The sequence below is a fragment of the Dendropsophus ebraccatus genome, chromosome 2, assembly GCF_027789765.1.
Source record: "Dendropsophus ebraccatus isolate aDenEbr1 chromosome 2, aDenEbr1.pat, whole genome shotgun sequence".
NCBI lineage: Eukaryota > Metazoa > Chordata > Amphibia > Anura > Hylidae > Dendropsophus > Dendropsophus ebraccatus.
In genome coordinates this window covers 42707755-42729345 of record NC_091455.1, presented here as the reverse complement: position 1 = coordinate 42729345, position 21591 = coordinate 42707755, and the positions used below count along the sequence as shown (strand labels likewise).

Here is a 21591-nt window from a genome sequence, read left to right as displayed (position 1 = left end):
CTGGGAAAAAGTTTTTCATGGCACTTTTCCTTTAACCCCTACCTTCTTACATACTGGCAGACATAATTTTTCTTACATTCTAAGATCAGCATTTATGCCATAATGGTGCTAGAAGGAGACCGACAATTTCAACCATTCTCAGGTGGGTGACTGAGTGGGCTTCTGTGGCCTGCATGACCACCATTATGTACACAAATTATGTACCAAAAAATGGAAACTATAGGGTAGATTTAACAAACATGGTGTAAAGCGAAACTGGCTCAGTTGCCCCTAGCAACCAATCAGATACCACTTTTCATTCCTCTTTGGAAAATGAAAGGTGGAATCTGATTGGTTGCTAGGGGCAACTGAGCCAGTTTCACTTTACACCATGTTTGATAAATCTCCTCCTATATACTTGGAGAGAAAAGAAGTATGTCACATGACACTAGGGTGTGCCTAGTGTCATGTGACATACTCCTTTTCTCTCCAAGTATATAGAACTGTACAAAACGGTACCAGCCACTACAGATTTACTTTAATTCTATAGGATGCAGACAGTTGTCCTTACCATGCTCAAAGATATGGTACCAGGAAGTGTCAGCCTTGTGTCTGAGACCCATCATAACAGCCAGTTCTAAATGCCCACCCTCTCTCTGCCCCTACTGAAGATGTGCATGTCCATTTATAATTACAATACTTTATATTATCATTGTGCATGCAGCCTGTATCATTTACATTAGTTTTTTATACAAAAATCCATAGGAAGCATCCCTGTTAGCAGGTTATAGGTTTAAAATGGCTTTAGTTTGCCTTCCACTAGGTATCTGAGGTTAAATGTTGTGTCAGGGCCTGGACCTACAGGTATTCTGAAGAGTTGTGCTTATCCCTTAAAGCTGTGATCTGAAGAGAGGGATAGCACACCACAGTCTGAAACGCGTTGTATTTGCTACCAGTAAAGCCTATGATTCCAGTCTGGGTAATAAAATGGGATCCTGAATGGGCACCTATGACATCTGTGTATCCTGAGGGTACAACCCTTTAAGACACTTGACGTGAGATGGACTTTCCAGGCAATGTGGCCACCTGTATCAGCGTCCGTGTCTTCACTGGATGTTGCTGTAGAGCGGCTCACCCTCTTCTATCACATACAAGATTATATTTTCTCTAATGAAGTTTTATTTGAAAGCATTGCAGATGAAAGAAATAGTTGGATTAGGTACTTTAGACACACTTTATATCACACTCTGTCTTTAATTCTTTCTATAAATTATGAATTCAATAGATTCACAGACAGAAGATTATTTTTTAAAGGTTGGAATATGGAAACCCTATTAATGCTGCCCCCAGATAATTTGCCCATGAACAGAGCAACGGTATATCGGTAAATCATATATACAGTATATAATTAAAGTAAATTACCATTTAAATGACACTTTTGACAAAATGGTTTCGGATCTCTTTTTTTTTTATGGACCTATTTCATGGCCTAATTTAGCAAAGCTGTTAATCTCAATTTCCAAAGATGCCAGCAAAGGTATTACAAGCTTGAACACTTTTACTTACTGACAATGATAGGACTCTGTATGTTTAAGAATGAAGGTGATGTATAGCTTGTTCTAGAGATAGTCATAAAATAGTAATTAAAAAAATATAGAGGGGCGACCTTAAAGGGAACCCGTCACATTGAAAAAGTAGCCTGATCTGTGGGCACCATGTCTTAGGGTCCTATTCCACGGGCCGAGGAGGGCCCGATCAACGATGTAAACGAGCGGCGATCTGCTAGATCGCCGCTCGTTTACTGGGCCTATTCCACGGCCCGATGATCATTGAGCGAGGGCTGCAAGGACATCGGGAACGATGTCCTTGCAGCCCTTGCAGCATCATACATTACCTGGCTGCAGGGCTTGTCCTCCGCTCCGTCTCCTCCCCGGGTCCCCCGCGCTCTATCTTCTGAATGGCAGGTCAGCTGACAGGCCACACTCAGGGTACTATTACACGGAACGATAATCGGCCGAATTGGCCCGATTCGGCCGATTATCACTCCATGTAATAAATGCAGCGATCAGCCGATGACAACGATAATATCTGTAAACGAGCGCCGATCTGCTAGATCGTTGCTCGTTTACTGGCTTTATTACACGGTCCGATAATCGTTTGACAAGAGCTGCAAGGACATCGTTACCGATGTCCTTGCAGCCCTTGCTAAACTGGCATACATTACCCATCCACGTTCCAGGGCTGCTCCTGCCGTCCGCTTCTCCCGGGGTCCCGTGCAGACTGCTGCGGCCTGTGATTGGCTGAGCGGCCTATCAGCTGACAGGCCGCTGTGAAGCTAGAGCGCGCACGGGACCCCAGGAGAAGCGGACGGCATGAGAAGTCCTGGAACGTGGATGGGTAATGTATAACGTTAGTCGCCGGCCACGCACCGCTAGTACACGTAGCGGCGCGCGGTCGGCGCCCGACAAAAATAGGGTCTAACCTATATCAACGATCAGCCGATGATCGTTGTCATCGGCTGATCGTTGCATTTATTACATGGAGCGATAATCGGCCGAATCGGGCCAATTCGGCCGATTATCGTTCCGTGTAATAGTACCCTAACTGAGACGGGAGAGTGCCCTGCAGCCAGTGATTGGCTGAGTGGGCTGTCATTCTTGTCACGAGAGTGACAGCCTGCTCAGCCAATTACTAGCCGCGCCGCTGTCCCTTTTAAAACAGTCAGTGATTGGCTAAGTGGGAGAGTTACAGCCTGCTTAGCCAATCACAGACTTATGGGACGGCACTGAGGCCAGTGATTGGCTGAGCACACTGTGGCTCCCAAGACACATATATTTTACATACATAGACCACATAGATTGAAAAATTCCATAAAAGTATATCACAGCTTTAGATGCTGCTGATTGACATCATGTGAGCTTATGTGACTGTATCACCTACACTTTTGTTTTTAACTTAAGCGAATGTACCAGGAGGTACATTCACTTTAAGTGATCCACATGACCAGAATGATGCAGGGAAGCCGATGCCGCTGTCCTTTTTTCGAACCGCACACGGCTCCGGTGTGTTACTGAGCACTGGAGGCGGATCGGCCTGCCCCCAGTTGGAGGAAACCCCCTCCCCTCTGTGATGTGGCTCCATTGGAATCAATGGAGCCGCGTCTTAGAGGGGCAGGGGTTTCCTCCCATTAGGGGCAGGACGATCCACCTCCCTCTTCAGCCCGGGCCAGTGCTCAGTAATAGACCGGTGCTGTGCGCTGGAATGGGGTCGCAGTTCAAAAAAAGGAGAGCGGCATCTGCGCCGGTGCCATTCTGTTCATGTGCAACACTTAAAGCGAATGTACCTGATGGTCAAATACAGAAACATTTTGTAGTTTCCTAATTTAAGGCTAATCAATGTTTTCATGTCAAGATGTGTCATGCACAGATTTCATACTGATGCTAATCAAGCACTGAAATTGATGGGACAACAATTTACACACATCTGCATCAGAACCCATGGGAACACTGCATGTGGATACCAGGCCTAAGGGTTTACTGTGTGAAATACTCCGGTCTAATTGTTTCCCATTCATACCTTGCTTGTGGGACATCAATGTTGGATGAGACAACCTTTCTTTTCTGCTCCAATAAACAGATGGATCTTGTGCATTCCTGTTTCAGTTCCTGTTCGGATTCTGCTGCTCTTGTTGCGTTCCTCAGCACCATGGATGACATGTTCTTACATTCTGTAGTATGGTCACTGGACACAGGTGTCACAGTTTGTCTGAGGTCCGCCTGTTGTTCTTTAGACTGCCAGTAAGATTTTACGCGTGTTCCCTGTGTAAATGACACAAACACAAACACATAAGATTATATTGAAGAAGACAATAAAGGAGATAAGAGTTATTATCTGGTGTAAATAAGATGCCTGCCATGTGCACAAACAATGCGTCAGCCTTAAGAAGTCTGTATTTGTATTTCCAGACATCTAAACTGAACATCCATGTTTTCCAGGCTGCCCTAGGACTGCATCCACCTTCTCCAGGCATTGGAATTCAAATGCCAAGGTTCCTGTGAATCCAAAGTTATTGTAAGTTCTCTACTGATACATCCCCTGGCCCTCCAATCCTCCCTGCTTGTAAGCCTGTACTTATTGTGGGTCAGTGGTGAGGAAGTAGTAATAAGGTTTCACCACTAGATGTCTCTATTGTAGATGTATGTACTCAGATGCTGCACGTATGAAGTATGGAAAGGGTTGTTGTTTGTTTGTGTGTCACATGGATCTGTGAACCTATGGGAGTATGTTTTTCTTCCGTCCTATCATTTTTCTCCTTACTTTTTCTTTATGCACTATTCACTCACTCGCTGGAGATAGGAAGTCACATGGGTAGAGGAAGTGTAGATGTCTTTCTGTGTTGGACATTGTAGGGGAAGGACGCAAGCTAGAACGCTCCGTACAGTGGTCCCTTTGGGCCCTGGCCCTCTGCCAGGTCCCCCTACCTTAAAGAGTCAGTCTTAGTCAGGTTCCTGTATAGTGAGGAGGAAGGACAAGACGCACCTAGTAGTTTCTCCTCAGCTAACGCTACACAACACTATGCAGTGTTTAACCCTTCACAGGAGAGGACAAGTTAGAGATCATCTTAACCCATGCCGTGGACTAGGAGAGTCACAGTGCAGGACAGTATCCACTACAGCCAAAGAAAGCTAGGAACTGATCCGGATAGAGCAAAGTTGCTAAGAGCCTAGGATCTCTATTTCGCAGCATGGTTGTCAGCAGAGAACCCTCAGCATTCTGCTCATCCCAGGTAACAAGGTCTGGGGCTTGTGTCACCCTCATAGGATGGGTCACCCGACACTGGTGGGCATTAGGTGGGGGTGTGAAGACCCAAAGGTCAAAACACGGGCACAAGTATTCTCTTCTTATTCTTCTTAGGAGCACAGTACTACTTGAGTTGGGACTCTCACGACATCCTCCTCTTTGCTCCTTTGATTCTTCTATGTCTCCCTCAACACGCAACACAGTCAGCTCAACTGTACTCTTCACTATACTCCTACCACAGATCTGGATCCTGTATTGTCAAGTGTATTACCAAGTGTGTTATCAAGTGTACCATACCCTGTAAAAGCAAAGTTGCATGTTCTGCTGCACACAAGTACTTTCAGAGTAAACAAAAGATTATTTATGGTAAAGAGACTCTGTGATTCGTCGCCCCACACCAGCACAGTACACACACACTCCTTGGGACATTTCCCCTTTCTGTGGGTGGCGGTGCCGATAGTCCGGGAGGGTCACTATACCACTCCAGCCCACTGTGATAACAGCCCAAGGGACCCCGTAGCAGCCCGGCAGGTCACTGACCACAGGGAAACAAGGTACAACTAGCCCTCTAAACTAAAAGCAGGTGTGCCACCATACCTGTGTGCCCAACCGGCACTGGCATCACGACAAAACATCCCTGGGCTGGGCTTTATCTCGGCCAACCACCACCGGAGTGGCGTCACACTCTACCATCTAGCAAGTGACCGGCTGTTCCTCTGCCACACCACCTCCGGAGGTCACCACACCTGAACACCCACATGAATGCTGCAGCAAAACCATTGACCTCACCAGTGTACAGCAAGATACAGCTGAGGCCGCAGTATGACTGTGATGGTCATGTAAGTGTGCAGGTACGGCGCTGCTGATGGCATCGATCCCCAATGGTCACAAGAACAAAGAGGTCAGCAAGTGCACATCCTGGAAATATATATAACAATGGGAAGGCAAATGCACCACGACATACAAAGGTGAAGGCTTGGAAATTTTGGGGGAATCAAGTAGTGTTTCTTAAAGTGGTACCCCAGTAATCGGGTAAAAAAATAACATGCTGCAGAAGCATAAGGCATTGCTTACCTTTCTTCCCCCAGTTCTGAAATCACCAAAAATGCATTAGTTTTGGGGGGTCTTAGTTCTGTATTTGCTCAGTACTACAGTTACCAGAATGCACTGCTTTCCCTCTTCATCACAGTCCTCCCACCCTGCCTTCTCCCCTCCCACAGCACACCTGTCAGTTTTTTGCTGGAAGCTGTTGCAGAACATGTCAGTTCACAGCAGGTTGCAGAACCTACTGCATTCACTCTGTCGCTCCTTCTGTAGGATCATTCAGTGCAAGCAGTCACAGGTAACTCTCTATAAATGTTCCAATAAAGATGTATCTGTATATATGACATGGAGATGATGATGATGATAAAGGCTGAAGGGGCTGGTCAGAGATGGTGACATCACTCAGAGGGTGGGACTACAGCTCAGAGACAAGATCCAGCCAAGCCTTCAGTAACATTAGAGGATGATGCATTTTCTTTGGAGAAAGGGAAAAGCTGGGGAGCTGGAGACAATATACATTGTATAGTTCTTCTCTTTTCAACTTCCTATCGGGGGTGAATCAAGCAAAAACATGTAAGATATATATATATATATAATTCTAAACATCCTAGAGTGAAATTTTACTTTAACTACAATTTTCTTGTACCAGATAGCCCCTTTAAGCTAAGCACACATGGGACCGATCTATACCGCCCATAAAAAAACCATCTGCCCCAATTTAAATGGTGTGAACAGAACCATCCATAAAAGAAACAAACACCACCAACTATTCTATAATGAAATTCTGTAACATTTCATTATGGGAAAAGTAACTCTCTCTGGTTCCTTGACACAATATTGCAGAATGCTAGCTCAGCAGAACAGTAAAACACAAAATGATCACTTACCAGCTTATTCGTACAGTGAATGATTTCAAGACCATATCACCACATGCGCTGGTACCCAATAGTATTGTAGGCTGACAGTATACAGTATGCTTAGACCGTCGGGTACAAAGAACCCACGTGTTTAGCCCCATAAAGTAAAGTTATGAATAAAAATCTATTTATCAGAATGAAAAGATGGAGATCAAGAGTGAAGATGGAATTGGGTCAAAAGGGTGAACTGTCAATCCATAACAGGGGGGGAAGAGGGATATAGGTAGGGACCCTTCTTTAGATTAAAAGACCCACATATTGCATTTACACCAGGTGTCTAGCAGTAAAAACGTTGCATTTGTGAAAAAATGTGCAACTTTTGGATGATTTATGCCAGGCTGGATTTCTGGTAAGTTCAGCTTTGTTTTACAGCATGATAACAACAATAAAAATAATGAATGTATATTGCAAACTTGCTTCATTTCACATCCCCTGTTGATTTACATTTTTAAAGTTATAACAACAGTGACACTTTATGAAAGCGTATATACACACTGATCCTATTAAGTAAAGTAAGACAAAAGCTTTGTGTATATATAGACAGCTATTCATCTAGAGAAATAAAATGTAAAATAAAAAAGTGACAAGAAAAGTGCAAAAAAGGTAAAAGTCAGAAAAATAGGAAATTCCCTCTATTATGTGTAATCACTAACAGGGAACTTTTCCCGACTGACCTGCCATCATGGCTAATGCACCTTTTATTATTCAGTAACGTAGCTTATATCTCTGTTTTATTACTTGTAATGTCACAAAAAGACTGACAAAACATCCATGGGAAGAAGAAGCTGTGGTCGAAAGTCAACGTCTATGTATTATAATCAATTTCAGGGGCACAGAGTGTATTATAATAAATTTCAGGGGCACAGCGTGTATGTCAATCAATTTCTTGAAGCACAGTGTGTATTATAATCAATTTTAGTGGGCACAGTGTGTATTATAATCAATTTCATGAAGCGCAGTGTGTATTAGAAACAATTTCAGGGGCACAGTGTTTATTATAATCTATTTTAGTGGGCACAGTGTTTATTATAATCTATTTCAAGGTGGGCTGTGTATATTATAGTCATTTCTGGGACACAAACATATTTTAATACATTTTAGGATGCACAGTGTGTATTATAGTAAATGGGTACGAGCAAATTTACAGTAGGAACAAAGCGAAGCGCTTCTTTAGGATTGGCCAGCAGCTTCAAGGTGCGGGCTTTGAAGTCAGTGCCGCTCCTCCCTGGGTGTCGTGAAAAGCTGGATCCAGTCCTGGGAAACTAGGAGAAGTTTCCCAGGACTGGATCCAGTTTTTCCAGGCCCCTATAGCAGAGTGGCACGGCATGACAAGTTGCTGGCCAATCCTAATGAAGCACATTGTTTCATCCCTACTGTAAATTCGCTCATTCATTTTAAGGGGCACAGTGTGTAATTTAATAAATTTTAGGGGGCACAGTGTATAATATAATAAATTTCGGGGACACATTGTGTATTATAATTACTTTTAGTGGTACATTGTGTAAGAAATTACATTTTAGTGGGAACATGTATAATACAATAAATTTCAGGAGGCATGGTATTATAATGAATTATATTTTTTAAAAAATATAATAAACTTTAGGGGTACACTGTTGCTTTCTGAGGATATATCATGAGGGGGCACAGTGTATGGAGCTGTTATTTTTAGGGAGCACAGTGTGGAGCTCTTATTTTTAGGGGGCACAGTGTGTGGAGCTTTTATTTTTAGGGGGCACAGTGTGTGGAGATGTTATTTTTAGGGGGCACAGTGTGTGGAGCTGCTATTTATAGGGGCACAGTGTGTGGAGCTGCTATTTATAGGGGCACAGTGTGTGGAGATGTTATTTTTAGGGGGCAAAGTGTGTGGAGCTGTTATTTTTAGGGGGCACAGTGTGTGGAGATGTTATTTATAGGGGGCACAGTGTGCGGAGATGTTATTTTTAGGGGGCACAGTGTGTGGAGCTGTTATTTTTAGGGGGCACAGTGTGTGGAGATGTTATTTTTAGGGGGCACAGTGTGTGGAGATGTTATTTTTAGGGGGCACAGTGTGTGGAGATGTTATTTTAAGGGGGCACGTGTGTGGAGATGTTATTTTTAGGGGCACAGTGTGTGGAGATGTTATTTTTAGGGGCACAGTGTGTGGAGATGGTATTTTTAGGGGGCACAGTGTGTGGAGATGTTATTTTTAGGGGGCACAGTGTGTGGTGCTGGTATTTTTAGGGGCACAGTGTGTGGAGATGTTATTTTTAGGGGCACAGTGTGTGGAGATGTTATTTTTAGGGGGCACAGTGTGTGGAGCTGGTATTTTTAGGGGGCACAGTGTGTGGAGATGTTATTTTTAGGGGGCACAGTGTGTGGAGCTGTTATTTTTAGGGGGCACAGTGTGCGGAGATGTTATTTTTAGGGGGCACAGTGTGTGGAGCTGCTATTTATAGGGGCACAGTTTGTGGAGCTGTTATTTTTAGGGGGCACAGTGTGTGGAGATGTTATTTATAGGGGGCACAGTGTGCGGAGATGTTATTTTTAGGGGGCACAGTGTGTGGAGATGTTATTTTTAGGGGGCACAGTGTGCGGAGATGTTATTTTTAGGGGGCACAGTGTGTGGAGATGTTATTTTTAGGGGGCACAGTGTGTGGAGATGTTATTTTTAGGGGGCACAGTGTGTGGAGATGTTATTTTTAGGGGGCACAGTGTGTGGAGATGTTATTTTTAGGGGGCACAGTGTGTGGAGATGTTATTTTTAGGGGGCACGTGTGTGGAGATGTTATTTTTAGGGGCACAGTGTGTGGAGCTGGTATTTTTAGGGGGCACAGTGTGTGGAGATGTTATTTTTAGGGGGCACAGTGTGTGGAGCTGGTATTTTTAGGGGCACAGTGTGTGGAGATGTTATTTTTAGGGGCACAGTGTGTGGAGATGTTATTTTTAGGGGGCACAGTGTGTGGAGATGTTATTTTTAGGGGGCACAGTGTGTGGAGATGTTATTTTTAGGGGGCACAGTGTGTGGAGATGTTATTTTTAGGGGGCACAGTGTGTGGAGATGTTATTTTTAGGGGGCACAGTGTGTGGAGCTGGTATTTTTAGGGGGCACAGTGTGTGGAGATGTTATTTTTAGGGGGCACAGTGTGCGGAGATGTTATTTTTAGGGGGCACAGTGTGTGGAGATGTTATTTTTAGGGGCAGTGTGTGGAGATGTTATTTTTAGGGGGCACAGTGTGTGATGTTATTTTTAGGGGGCACAGTGTGTGGAGATGTTATTTTTAGGGGGCACAGTGTGTGGAGATGTTATTTTTAGGGGCACAGTGTATGGAGCTGTCATTTTTAGGGGGCACAGTGTGTGGAGCTGTTATTTTTAGGGGGCACAGTGTGTGGAGATGTTATTTTTAGGGGGCACAGTGTGCGGCGATGTTATTTTTAGCGGGCACAGTGTGTGGAGATGTTATTTTTAGGGGGCACAGTGTGGCATGATGAGAAGTCGGTCTTAAAATAGAGGATCGTGGTGAATCAGATGGAGAAGAATTGTCCCAGCCACGTTGTGATGATTCGTAAGGTCTGCAGCGATGCTGGGTGAAGCATGGACTCACGGTATTCCCTTACCACTTCTGTAGTGCGTTAACCTGACTCAGCAAATGTGGCACTTTACACTGGGGGTATCCCTCACGCTATGTGGGCAACCTGAATGCTTCTCCTCTGCTCCACTACTGCACTGCAGGCGCCATCACCACCCACTTTCAATTACATGAGGGAATTGTCTATCATGATATTTACAAAGCTTCTTTCTACCATATTAAATTTCCCCGTTTGGAGATGTCTTGGTGCATATAACACATTGGGGGTGATTTTCTGGAAGACTAGGAGACGTGTGATTTTATGTGTTACAATTATACAACTTGATTTATTTCATTAAAATAATTATCCTCGACAAAATGCTGTAATATATGTGTAATTACAATCTGCTTTTTTGTTCTGTTAACATACAGGCCTAGCCGGGGAAAGTGTAAATTATATGGTGTAAAATGTTCAGGTACAAAATAAAGCTTGAACAATTAGTGAGATGTAGGTGAGAATTGTCCTTACAGGCTCCGTTCTTCTAGTTAATGTAAAGTTTCAGTTTGTCAGAAAATATTAGTAAACTTCTTAAAAGAGACATTCCCATTAAATGGCCTTCCCATCTAATATAAGTGATGGTATATGGCCACAAGCACACCATTGTATATGCTGTCATTTATTTTATTTATTTTTTTCACCAGTATTCTGGAATATACCTCGAAAATACTGTAAAAATTAGGTTTTAATGGGGCATTAACCCTACTATTTTTACCCAATTAAACTAATTTTAACCTTTAGACTGATGCCAGGGAAAAGAAACTTTAAAGGCCCCAATATCCTCCATTATTTCCAGTTAGATTCTCGTTATTTTTACAATGGTCACAATAATGTGGCATACTGCTTAAAAAGAATGTTATTTTTTTGTTACCGATACCAATTATTTTTTTTTTTAAATATATTGTTTAATATTAGAGATGAGCGAACCGGGTTCGGGTTCAAATCGATCCGAACCCGAACGTTCGGTATTTGATTAGCGGGGGCTGCTGAACTTGGATAAAGCTCTAAGGTTGTCTGGAAAACCTGGATACAGCCAATGACTATATCCATGATTTCCACATAGCCTTAGGGCTTTATCCAACTTCAGCAGCCACCGCTAATCAAATGCCGAAAGTTCGGGTTTGGATCGACTCGAGCATGCTCCAGGTTCGCTCATCTCTATTTAATATATTTTTATAAGTGTCACTGTGGTTTCCATTTTTTTTTTTTTGCACAAATCAATAGTACAGGTGATTTTAGGAAACTTTGTAATGAGGTTTATTAGCCAAAAAAAGCATTTTTATCATGAAAAAGCAGTTTGAAGCTCTCCCTCCTGTCCTTATGGTTCTCTTATGGAGAGGGGAGAGGTGGAGGGAGATGAGGCACCAAAACAGGACAACAGTTAATTTACAGCTACAGCTATCTCCTCTGAAGTCAGCACTGACCTCTCTGACCTCTGAATACAGCTTTCACACAGGTCCCGCTGTGTAGTGCTTTGTTCTCTGCTCTCTGCTGGCGACTAATCTCCCTCCCCCTTCATAGATTAGACAGGGCTCGACTGATGTAGAAGAGTTGAGATTTCCTGATAATGAGCAGTGAATGAGAGAGAGGAGGGGGGACCTGGGGAAAGTCTTTTTGAATGCAGATAATGGCATATTTGCCTAATAAACCCAATGAAAAATTTTCTTAAAATCTCCAGTACTTTTGATTTGTGCAAAAAAAAAAACAAAAAAAAAAACGACAGTGACACTTTAAGTTTCATACAAAGCATTTAGATAAATGCCCTACAACAAGCTCCATGGATATAGGTACAATAGAAACTATTTATTTCTATTGGTGAGTTTTGTAGGCATGTTCTGTGACCTGTGCAGATGTCATTTTGTAGGGGAGGTGCGGTCCCACCTATTGTGAATGGTTTTCTCCAGTGTTGTCTACATAGTTGACTCACATTATTATAAACACTTCTTACTTTCAATGTCAGCAGCGCGTAGCCTATATTAGACGTCATGTGTCGTGAATTGGCTTGATGAGTCTATAAGATGCACCATAGGCTGTCTGCACACATATCTCTTGCTGTTGCATTGGGTAAAGGGGCAATTTATCAGAAGCACCAATGCGAAACTGTGAAGCACCATTTGAATGTTGGCTACGATGCTGTGCAAGGGCGGACCAACATGCTATGTGGAGCAACCACAGGCGTTCTGGGACCGGACATTTCAGGTCTACTCCACCTATTCTGGAAATCATATAGACAACACACCTCAGATTGTTAGCTGAGCCTCCTTCCTGGCTCCCTAGCTTCCCTTAAAAAGAATCTTTTGCAGCATTTCTTAACAGCAACTTGATTGGTCATCCCCAGACACTGGAAGATCCTAGTGTGTCCCTCTATGGCTGAGTGTCTTATTGAGTTACATGCTATAAAGAATTAATAGCAGAAGACCATGGCCGTAATAATGCATTTTTGAAAGGTTGGCGGGGTTGGATCGTGTTCATAGAATTTCCCAAGTTCCATCCACTGGTGTGCTGATCCCCCCCCCATATCATAACCTCCTCTTTCAGACTGTTTAAGGTGGGAGACTTCTGTCTCTTTTGTCCACTCTTTTTGTGTCTCCCTCATTTTTCTACAATGGGCTTTTTTCCTATCTTTTTTTCCCCAAACTTGTTTTTATTTGATTTTACAAATTACTTTTATAGTAACATAACATCATAAGCAAAGGGAAGAAGGGAAGAGCGGTGGTGGAAGTGAAAAAGCTAAACAGATCTGGGGGATAGACCGGGAGTTCATGGCAAAGCAATAAAAGTCCAATTAATGTGCTGTGACAAAAGAGTCCAGGATGTTTTCTATTGATGATGGACGTGGATTCTTTAATGCATGTTAGGCAGAAGAAGGAATGGTCTTTCCAGAGCAATAATTAGTTCTAGAGTCCACTGTGTTGAACTTCACATGAAAAATTGAGTAGGGAAGAGGGGAGGGCGAGATGCTTGGATCCTTATGCCAACAGAAAGGTGAAGCAGGTGAGCCCAGTGGACTTTTTCAGTTAAAGGATGATTCCTTATCAGGTTCCATGTGGTTGAGTTAAAAAAAAAAACTTTTGATTTGGTCCTTGATATGGGGAGGAAACAATCTGATGATGGGTGACCATAGCTCAAAGATTTTTTTGACATAGGCTTTTGCAGAGATGCCTTCACCCAATCCATCCTAAGTACATCTTTCTCTTTTCTTCTCTTTCCTATATAGTTTTATATTGTTTAGGAATATAGTTGTCAGGACTGTATCCCTGTGGAGCTTGATGCGTCCCTCGGCTTGCGCTGTGCAGCTGAGAAAGTGCTGATTTTCTTGAATTTGTTCTGTTTCTGTGTTTTGTTTTGCATTAGTCTGAACACTGGTTTATTTTGTCTGCTCACTTGATTTCATGGACACACCTGACTTGACCTGCTGAGTTCTGTCTGGCCATGTTATGGTTAATCTTGTTTTGGTTCTTTCTGTGACTGGCAGGTCTTCCTGCTAGAGGATCTGTTTTGAGGTCAGGTTCCTGTGGTTGGAGATCAGGGGGATGGTCCGATTGTGTTCTGGACCAGACCCGTGGCCTCCTATATAACTACCTCAGTCTGTGTACTCCTTGCTGGTTATTGAGTTGTCTCTGCCTGCTTCTGACTCTGCTATTCTGTGTTTATTCTGACCCTTCTGCTTTGTATCTTTGACCTCCCATGCTTGCTGCCTGCCCCTGACCATTTTGCCTGTTTTTTGACTACACCTATTGGATCCTGATTTTGTACTTTTTCTGCCCGACCGCTGTGACCTGGATTGCTGACTATTCTTATTGTGTTTGTTCGTCTTGTCTTTTTGTTTCATGTATCCAGGCCAGGGACCGCCGCCCAGTTGCCAGGTCACTTTAGGGCAGATAGCGGCAAGTAGGCAGGGACAGTGGGCGGGGCTGAGCTTAAGGTACACTGTCTGTGTCTCTCCTGCATCCCTCTGTGACCTCTGTGAGTCGTAACAACAGTACTGCTACATTTGTATAGTGGCTTTACTGACGGATTCACATGAAGCATGTGATACTCAATGGCTTATGTACTGCCGTATATGTTGATGTTATCCTGTTATACAATTGTATTCATACAGATGTATTATTCAATAAAAACCAAGATTATACACATACTGTATGAAGCATACGTGGCACCACCTTATTCGTCAAAATCAGAGTAGAATCAGAAGTGTAGAAAATAAATTCCAAGCAAGGACTGACACATTGTGGGCTACCCATTGTGTGTTGTATGTCTCTAGACTGTCATCAATACGAGACCTTTACTCCACCATGTATACATATATGAATTACTTGATTATATTATTGTCACCTTTTACATTTTTAATCACAAAATATCTTTTCATCCTTCAACAATGTGGATAGGTGGTGGATAACGTGGATTTAGCAGTTTATTAACCAAAGTCTATTGTTTCTAGAAAGTGAGAAAAAATTCTGTCACCTGGCACATTCAATGTAATTTCCCTGCACAAATGACTAAGTCAGAAAAAGAAAAGATATATAATGAAGTAGAATAGAAAAGCTCCATCTATATGCTGTGCATCTGATTGTGTCACCAGCTCAGCAGGGGGGGGAAACCTATGACAGCTCATTTGCTTGCAGAATAGTTAGCGGTGTCAGGGACCATTATGTGCTTTACCGTATAAACATGTGATGAATTATGGAATTCATGTTACCATGTATCTGAATGATATACTGCTTAATATTCAGGCACTTTACACTATCATATATAAAACTGAGATGTAAATATGGGAATACTGCATAGAGTGAGCCTATCCCCTGGATTCTGCTGTGACATTTCTGCTTGCAGCTGCTTTTTTAAGGATATGCCAACCTTTCAACATTATTTATAGGTTCACATCAGGAAAGTTTAACTTTCTACACTACACTGCACTATATACCCTCGACGGGGGCTTCAATGCTGAACTGCAATGGAAAGAGGTGAAGTCAATGGAAGCTGGGTTTTGGGCAGTCAAGGGAAATCACGCAGTTTACGTGGAAAATCAGCATGTTTTCCGCATACAGAACAGTGTGTTTTGCGCAGGAGAAAACACCCTAAAGGCCCTTTCACACGGCCTGATTATAGTTAAAGGAGAAGTCCTATGAAATAAAAAAAAAAATAAAAGCGGGAAGGCAGGTGGGTGCAAGGACATAAAAAACAAAGTATACTTACCTATCCTTGTGCGTCATAGCGCAGCTCCCGGGTCCAGGTGACAGCCTCGGGCCTCCTGCAGCTCTTCCAGTTCCAACATCACATATAGAGATTATAGATTACCTGCTCAGCCAATCAGTGACTAGCTTAGCAGGCGATCGATTAGCCAGGACATTAGTGAGGCCCAGGAGTGGTGCTACAGTGCAAATCGGGCCACATGAAAGGGCCCTAAGGGTATGTTCACATACAGTACTTTGCAGATTTGTTGTTGATGTTGACTAGCGTATTGAAGCTAATTTGGAGAACTTACAACAAATCTGCAATAAATCCACAACAAATCCACAGTGTGTAAACATACTCCTAGGTTATGAGACAATTATCTGCCCAATCATATATTGCCCTGTGTAGTAAAGGCAATGCTCAGCCAAGGAGCCAATCACCAGCTGATCGTCTTTCAGTATATTAGAAAATCATCACCTCATTGCTCCGTGTAATAGGATGTGTGCGGTCAGCGGCTAAATAAAGTATACAGAAAATAATAAAGATGTATACTTGCCTGTCCACGCTCCCCAGTGTCTGTCCTGTTTTCCACTGAATGGGGACGCTGCTGACGCTTCAATACCTGTCTCTCAAGTAACAGGATGCTCAGCCAATCACTGACCAAGATAGAATATCGCTGCGGTCAGTGAAAGGCCAAGCAGCCTGTCACTTGAGAGGTGGCTCCAGTTAGTAGGGAACAGGCAGGAAGACACCAGGAAGCATGGACAGGTAAGTAAAACTATTATTTTCTACATAAAGCAAAGGCTGTGAAATAATCATGGCATATAATAGGCTCTGGAAAACTGATCCAGCAGATCGGTGCTAGCTTACCCATTGCATCAGGCTGTCAAATACGGCCCTAACATTTCTGCTAGCTCTGGGACTCTATAGGCAGACCAGTTATATATTGAGGTACAGACCAGGAAGTGCTGGGAAGTTACATGTCAGCTGTATTGGACGGCCTAAGCTGCTTAGTACGAGCAATTGATTTGCGCCTATTTACTGAACCTATTACATGACTCTGTAATCTGTGGCCTGGGATGTAAGAACGATCTCTAGATCTTTACTGCAGCCTTTTTGCTTTTATCAGCCTAAGGCCATGTGCACACGCTCTATAGATCACGACTGTTACGGAGCATGAAGCTGCACACTGGCATCAGGAACTCACGGCACCTTGAACTCACGGCTGTGTCACTGCAGGACCAGGAAGATTTGAATAGGTGTTTTTGCTGTCCAATTAACAGATCTATTTAATGGAAAACACGGCTGAAAAAACTGATGCATTTGTGTGCATCTATTTTGATTAGGGATGGTCCGAGCCCTCCGAGGTTCGGGTTTGTATGAACCTGAACGCTCGGCATCAGATTCCCGCTGTCTGCCCGCTCCGTGGAGCGGGTGGATACAGCGGGAGGACCGCCTGTAAAACTGGGATACAGCCTATGGCTATGGCTGTATCCCAGTTTTCCAGGCGGTCCTCCCTCTGGATCCGCCCTCTCCACGGAGCGGGCAGACAGCGGGAATTATTACCGAGAGTTCGGGTTCGTACGAACCCGAACCGAACTTGGTTCGGACCATCCCTAGTTTTGATCCATTCTTCCACTGACATCCATTATAAAAAAAAAAAAGGATTAAAAAACAGAACAAAACACATTTGGTTTTTTTAGCCTACACAAAAATGTGGTCATCCACTGATCAAGACAGATGCACACATAAACACATAGCAGAAACACAGTGTGAACCCAGCCTTACATCCCCTAGTTCACAGAGAGATGTGCAGCATCAGCCAATGATTTTTAAACATGTCAGAATTGAGTAATCAGCCAACAAACAATCTTGTTCATTGTCCAGTTACCAGTCCTATAACACTTTCTGGCAATAATCAGCTGTATAATAGGGCTGACTGTGCATCTCTACATGTAATAGTAATGTGCAGACGACGGCTGATGACTGTGTAAAAAAAAACCCCCAAAAAAACTATACATACCTCTCCGCGCTCCTAGTCACTTCAGACACATACCTCTTGGGCCTGTCACTTGAGACACTGTGGGCAGCGGGCAAAACCTAGCAGGACATCAGGGAGCTTGGACAGGTATGTAAAGTTTATTATTTACAAGTGCTGCACGATTATTGGGCTGTATAGCAGATTGGCGCTTGCTTACACCAAGCCATTGGGCCGTGTAATACACCCTGTAGAGTATGTGCACACTACAAAATCCCGACAAAACACCTGCCGCAGATTCCGCAGCTCGCACCCATCCGCATCTCTGCTGCTCCCATAGGCTTCATTCTATGGTTTTCCAGATTCCGCTGTCCACCCGAAGAATGAGCGGGTTCATACTTTGGGTGGACGGCGGAATCTGGCAAACGATAGAATAAAAACTATGGGAGCAGTGAAGATGCACGCAGCTGCCAGCTTCTGCGATCTGCAAAATCTGCAGTGGCTGTTCCGTCGGGATTCCGTAGTGTGCACATACCCTTAGTCCAAGAACAACACATTCAAATGTATTCAACGACCATTAAGCTTACAGTACTACTTTGTGTATTTTCCACTATCCAGTATGTGTGCCTCCTCATGGCTAAAGGGAAAACTACTGCCGCTCACCAGCTTTTCAGATTTTTTTTTTAAAAGGTAACTCTATAAAGCACCTCTAACAATATGATCCATAATGCGAAGAAGTGATTGGCCTTGTGGTTGGGAAAGGCTGTGGACGAAATGCGTTGGAAGAGTTAATGTTCTGATTCTCTGGACTACTGGTAATTTTTGTATGTTTACACTTCAATCTGTAGTGTTATATCGCCTATTCCGAAGCGTATCTGCATCGACTGGATCTGCTAAATTAACAAGTGACAACCCAACAATTATCCCATATGGTAGCCTAATTTCCAAAATGAACACTAGACTGTAAACCGCTAAAATATAACGCGCAGAACTAAAAACACTATTCTAATTTAGGTCTAATGACTGTACTTAAGACATTATATAATTCACCAGAGCAACTTCTATGCAGGTATCAAGGGAAATGAGTATATAGGCAGATTTCAGCTCTGAAGCCACAACATTACTGTGGTGTACAATGCAAGCTGTAAGTCAGGAAGAGGAAACGATAGCCTAATGCATATGCATCTTTTTATGTATCTGTAGATCAGGTATTTCTGCACCTGCTCAGGGACACAGTTAGTTCATCTCTGGTGTGTATGAAGCCTTATATAAGTGTCAGTGTTGTTTGCATTGAAGTACAGTCCCCTTAGCTGGATCTGTAAAACCTGCAATTTATTACTACTTTGCAGTGTAATGAACTGAGGTGTTTTTTTTTTTTTTCATTAATCAGTGAAATCCAGAAGAAAAACTTTCCTGGCCCGCTTTATAATTGCAACGTACAAGTAAGTAACCGGATAGTATCATATTCACTAAGTCAATAGTGCCTAATATATTATTAAAATATTCAGAGTACAATCCTTATAGCCTAAATGAAATTCCTGATTGGAAATCACATATAAAGATTTGCGTGCAGAAAATCCATGGTGTAATACAGTAGTAGAAAAGTGGACTGTATACCTCTATATAGCAGTCATACAGTTACTAAATACTACTACTATACCAGGAACAAATATCGTCACAGATTACAGTACACCCTTAGGCTATGTTCACACAACGTATATCCCGGCCAGAGCATATACACATGGTATACGCTCCAGCCGGGATCCCTAGCAGCGCCGCAAACAACTGACATGTCCCTGGCAAAACAACTGACAAACCCTGTCAGTGCACAATGTGGAGCGAGCGGCTCCGGCCGCTCGCTCCATAGTGTGCTGTGGGGAGTTCTGATGCGAGGCGCGCACGGATGCGCCCGCATCAGAACCCTGCGGGCAAAAAGATCATCTTTTCAGATACCGGCCATTCCGTGACCTGGCCGGGTCACAGAACGGCCAGTCTCTTACATAGTCTGAACATAGCCTTATACTGTGAGCTAAAGGGGTACTTTGACATTAGGTTTAGCAAATAAAAATCCTGCAGAAGCATACAGTATGCTTACCCGTCTTCTCCTGTTCTGAAACTATTAGAAATCTCTTTGTTTTGGGTTCTGAGTTGCAAATTTCCTGGTTGTACTTACTGGTTGTGTGGTCTCTAAATACTACAATTCCCAGAATGCATTAGTTTCCTTCAATTGTCCATCAACCTACCAACTCCCCTCCCACAGCACTCCTGACTGTTCTCCGCAGAGCAGTACAGTTTTTTATGGGAATTTGCTCCTGCTCTTGACAGTTCCTGACATGAACAGAAGTGGCAGCAGAGAGCACTGTGTTAGACTGGAAAGAATACACCACTACAATACACTACAGAACATACAGCAGCTGATAAGTATTTTTAAATAGAAATACAAATCTTTCTGAAACTAGTTGATCATAAAACAATTTTATTCACTGGAGTACTCCTTTAGGCTATGTTCATACATTTTATTTCTGTCTGTCTTTTGGTCAGTCTTTTGTCACCCAAAACCAGGAGTGGATTGAAAACACAGAAGCTTGGCAAATCTTTACATTATAATTTTGCCCTGTCAGTCCCACTCCTGTTTTTGATTAAAAAAAGACTGACCAAAAGACTGACAGAAATACTATGTGTGAACATAGCCGTAAAGGCCAAATAACACTGCCACATTATGACCACACATCACCAATACAAAGTGACTAAATATTTATTTTATGCTGTAAATCAATACAAATATTACCAATAATATTACTACAAAAGGAAAAGGTAATACCGCTACATCCATAAGACTGCATATTGCACAGCTTAATGACAGGATAATACCACCAACTGTTATTGAATAGAAACCACTACACACAGAACAATATTAAAGTGACAATATAGCAAGTACTGTGCAGTTACATTCAGTAATTCACAAGTAACGTCTTCGCTAGCCAGAGTTATCTTTGACTTTCTTCTTCATTAGGCCTAGACCACCATAAGTTCCTCTTTCAGCCATCACTCATTTCCGTAGAATCTGTAAAAAAAAAAATCAAAGGCTCTGCACTTTTCTAACACTATCGCTTTAACAATAGTGTCCTAAATGATAATATTGTCCCCCCAGGCACCCCTCGATAAATAGAGAATTAATCTCTAAAAAGTTGATGGTTGCCCCACAGTAGGTACAGCTACTTCCTAGTGGGTAAAGCGGATAGAGCCACCCCTCCCTGCAGGTAGAGATTTGCCCTATTAATTAAATAAATATACTCACCTCCTATACAGTCCCATATCTACAGGATTTTCTCCTCCTATATATAGTGCAGGATGCACACTATAACAGACGCCATCTTGTAAACACTTGTACTTCTTCCAGCCTCCAAGAGAGAAGAGGAAAGCTGTCAGACTACCATTGACTGACAGTCTTCCTCATTACTGTGTGCAGTCACAAACATTGGACAGCGGCCCAGCACTGACATAGTTATTCTGCGTTGTCAGAATTAGTATGCAAATTAATAAGCTGCAGCAGCAATAATTTACAAGCCTGTAGCTAAAACAGAGGAAACAGATGATACCGAGTTGTGGACTTGCCTAACAACAAAAGAGATGTCATCCAAAACAACGTAGAAAAGGACAGAAAGCCAATATAGAGTGTGGCTAAAGATGTTGGTTGTTCCCAGTCAGCTGTATTGTATTTAAAATTTAGTGCAAATATAAACAAAAATGTGGAAGATTGAGAAAGGAAAAGATATGGAAAGACCAAGGAAGTTTACAGTCCTGGGTCCTATTGGACAGTTCCATGTAATTGTAACAATTTTAATGTAGAATTTGGACAAATCCAAATTCACTGTAGAGTCACTCACCTCTAGTCAGGATAAAAAACGCGAAGCAATGTGCACCACAATAAGAAATGCAGAAGAAAACAAACTGATGGAAAAAGGAGTCAATTTATTTGATGGAATTGTCAGAAATCATCTGAATGAAGTTTAACATAAAGAAAATGTGACAGTCAGCATTAATACCTAACCAGGAAAAAAACAAAGCGATATTTCATTGTTTCCTATTACCGAT

General features: G+C 42.7%; 1 protein-coding gene across 1 annotated transcript in view; it reads right to left on the bottom strand.

The window, feature by feature from the left end:
* Nucleotides 1-21591, bottom strand: part of ZNF704 (zinc finger protein 704) — a 66578-nt gene that overhangs the window by 32664 nt on the left and 12323 nt on the right. Inside the window, exon 2 of the mRNA XM_069959639.1 lies at nucleotides 3556-3797. Coding sequence (XP_069815740.1) covers nucleotides 3556-3797 — 242 coding nt within the window. The remainder of the gene's footprint in view (nucleotides 1-3555; nucleotides 3798-21591) is intronic.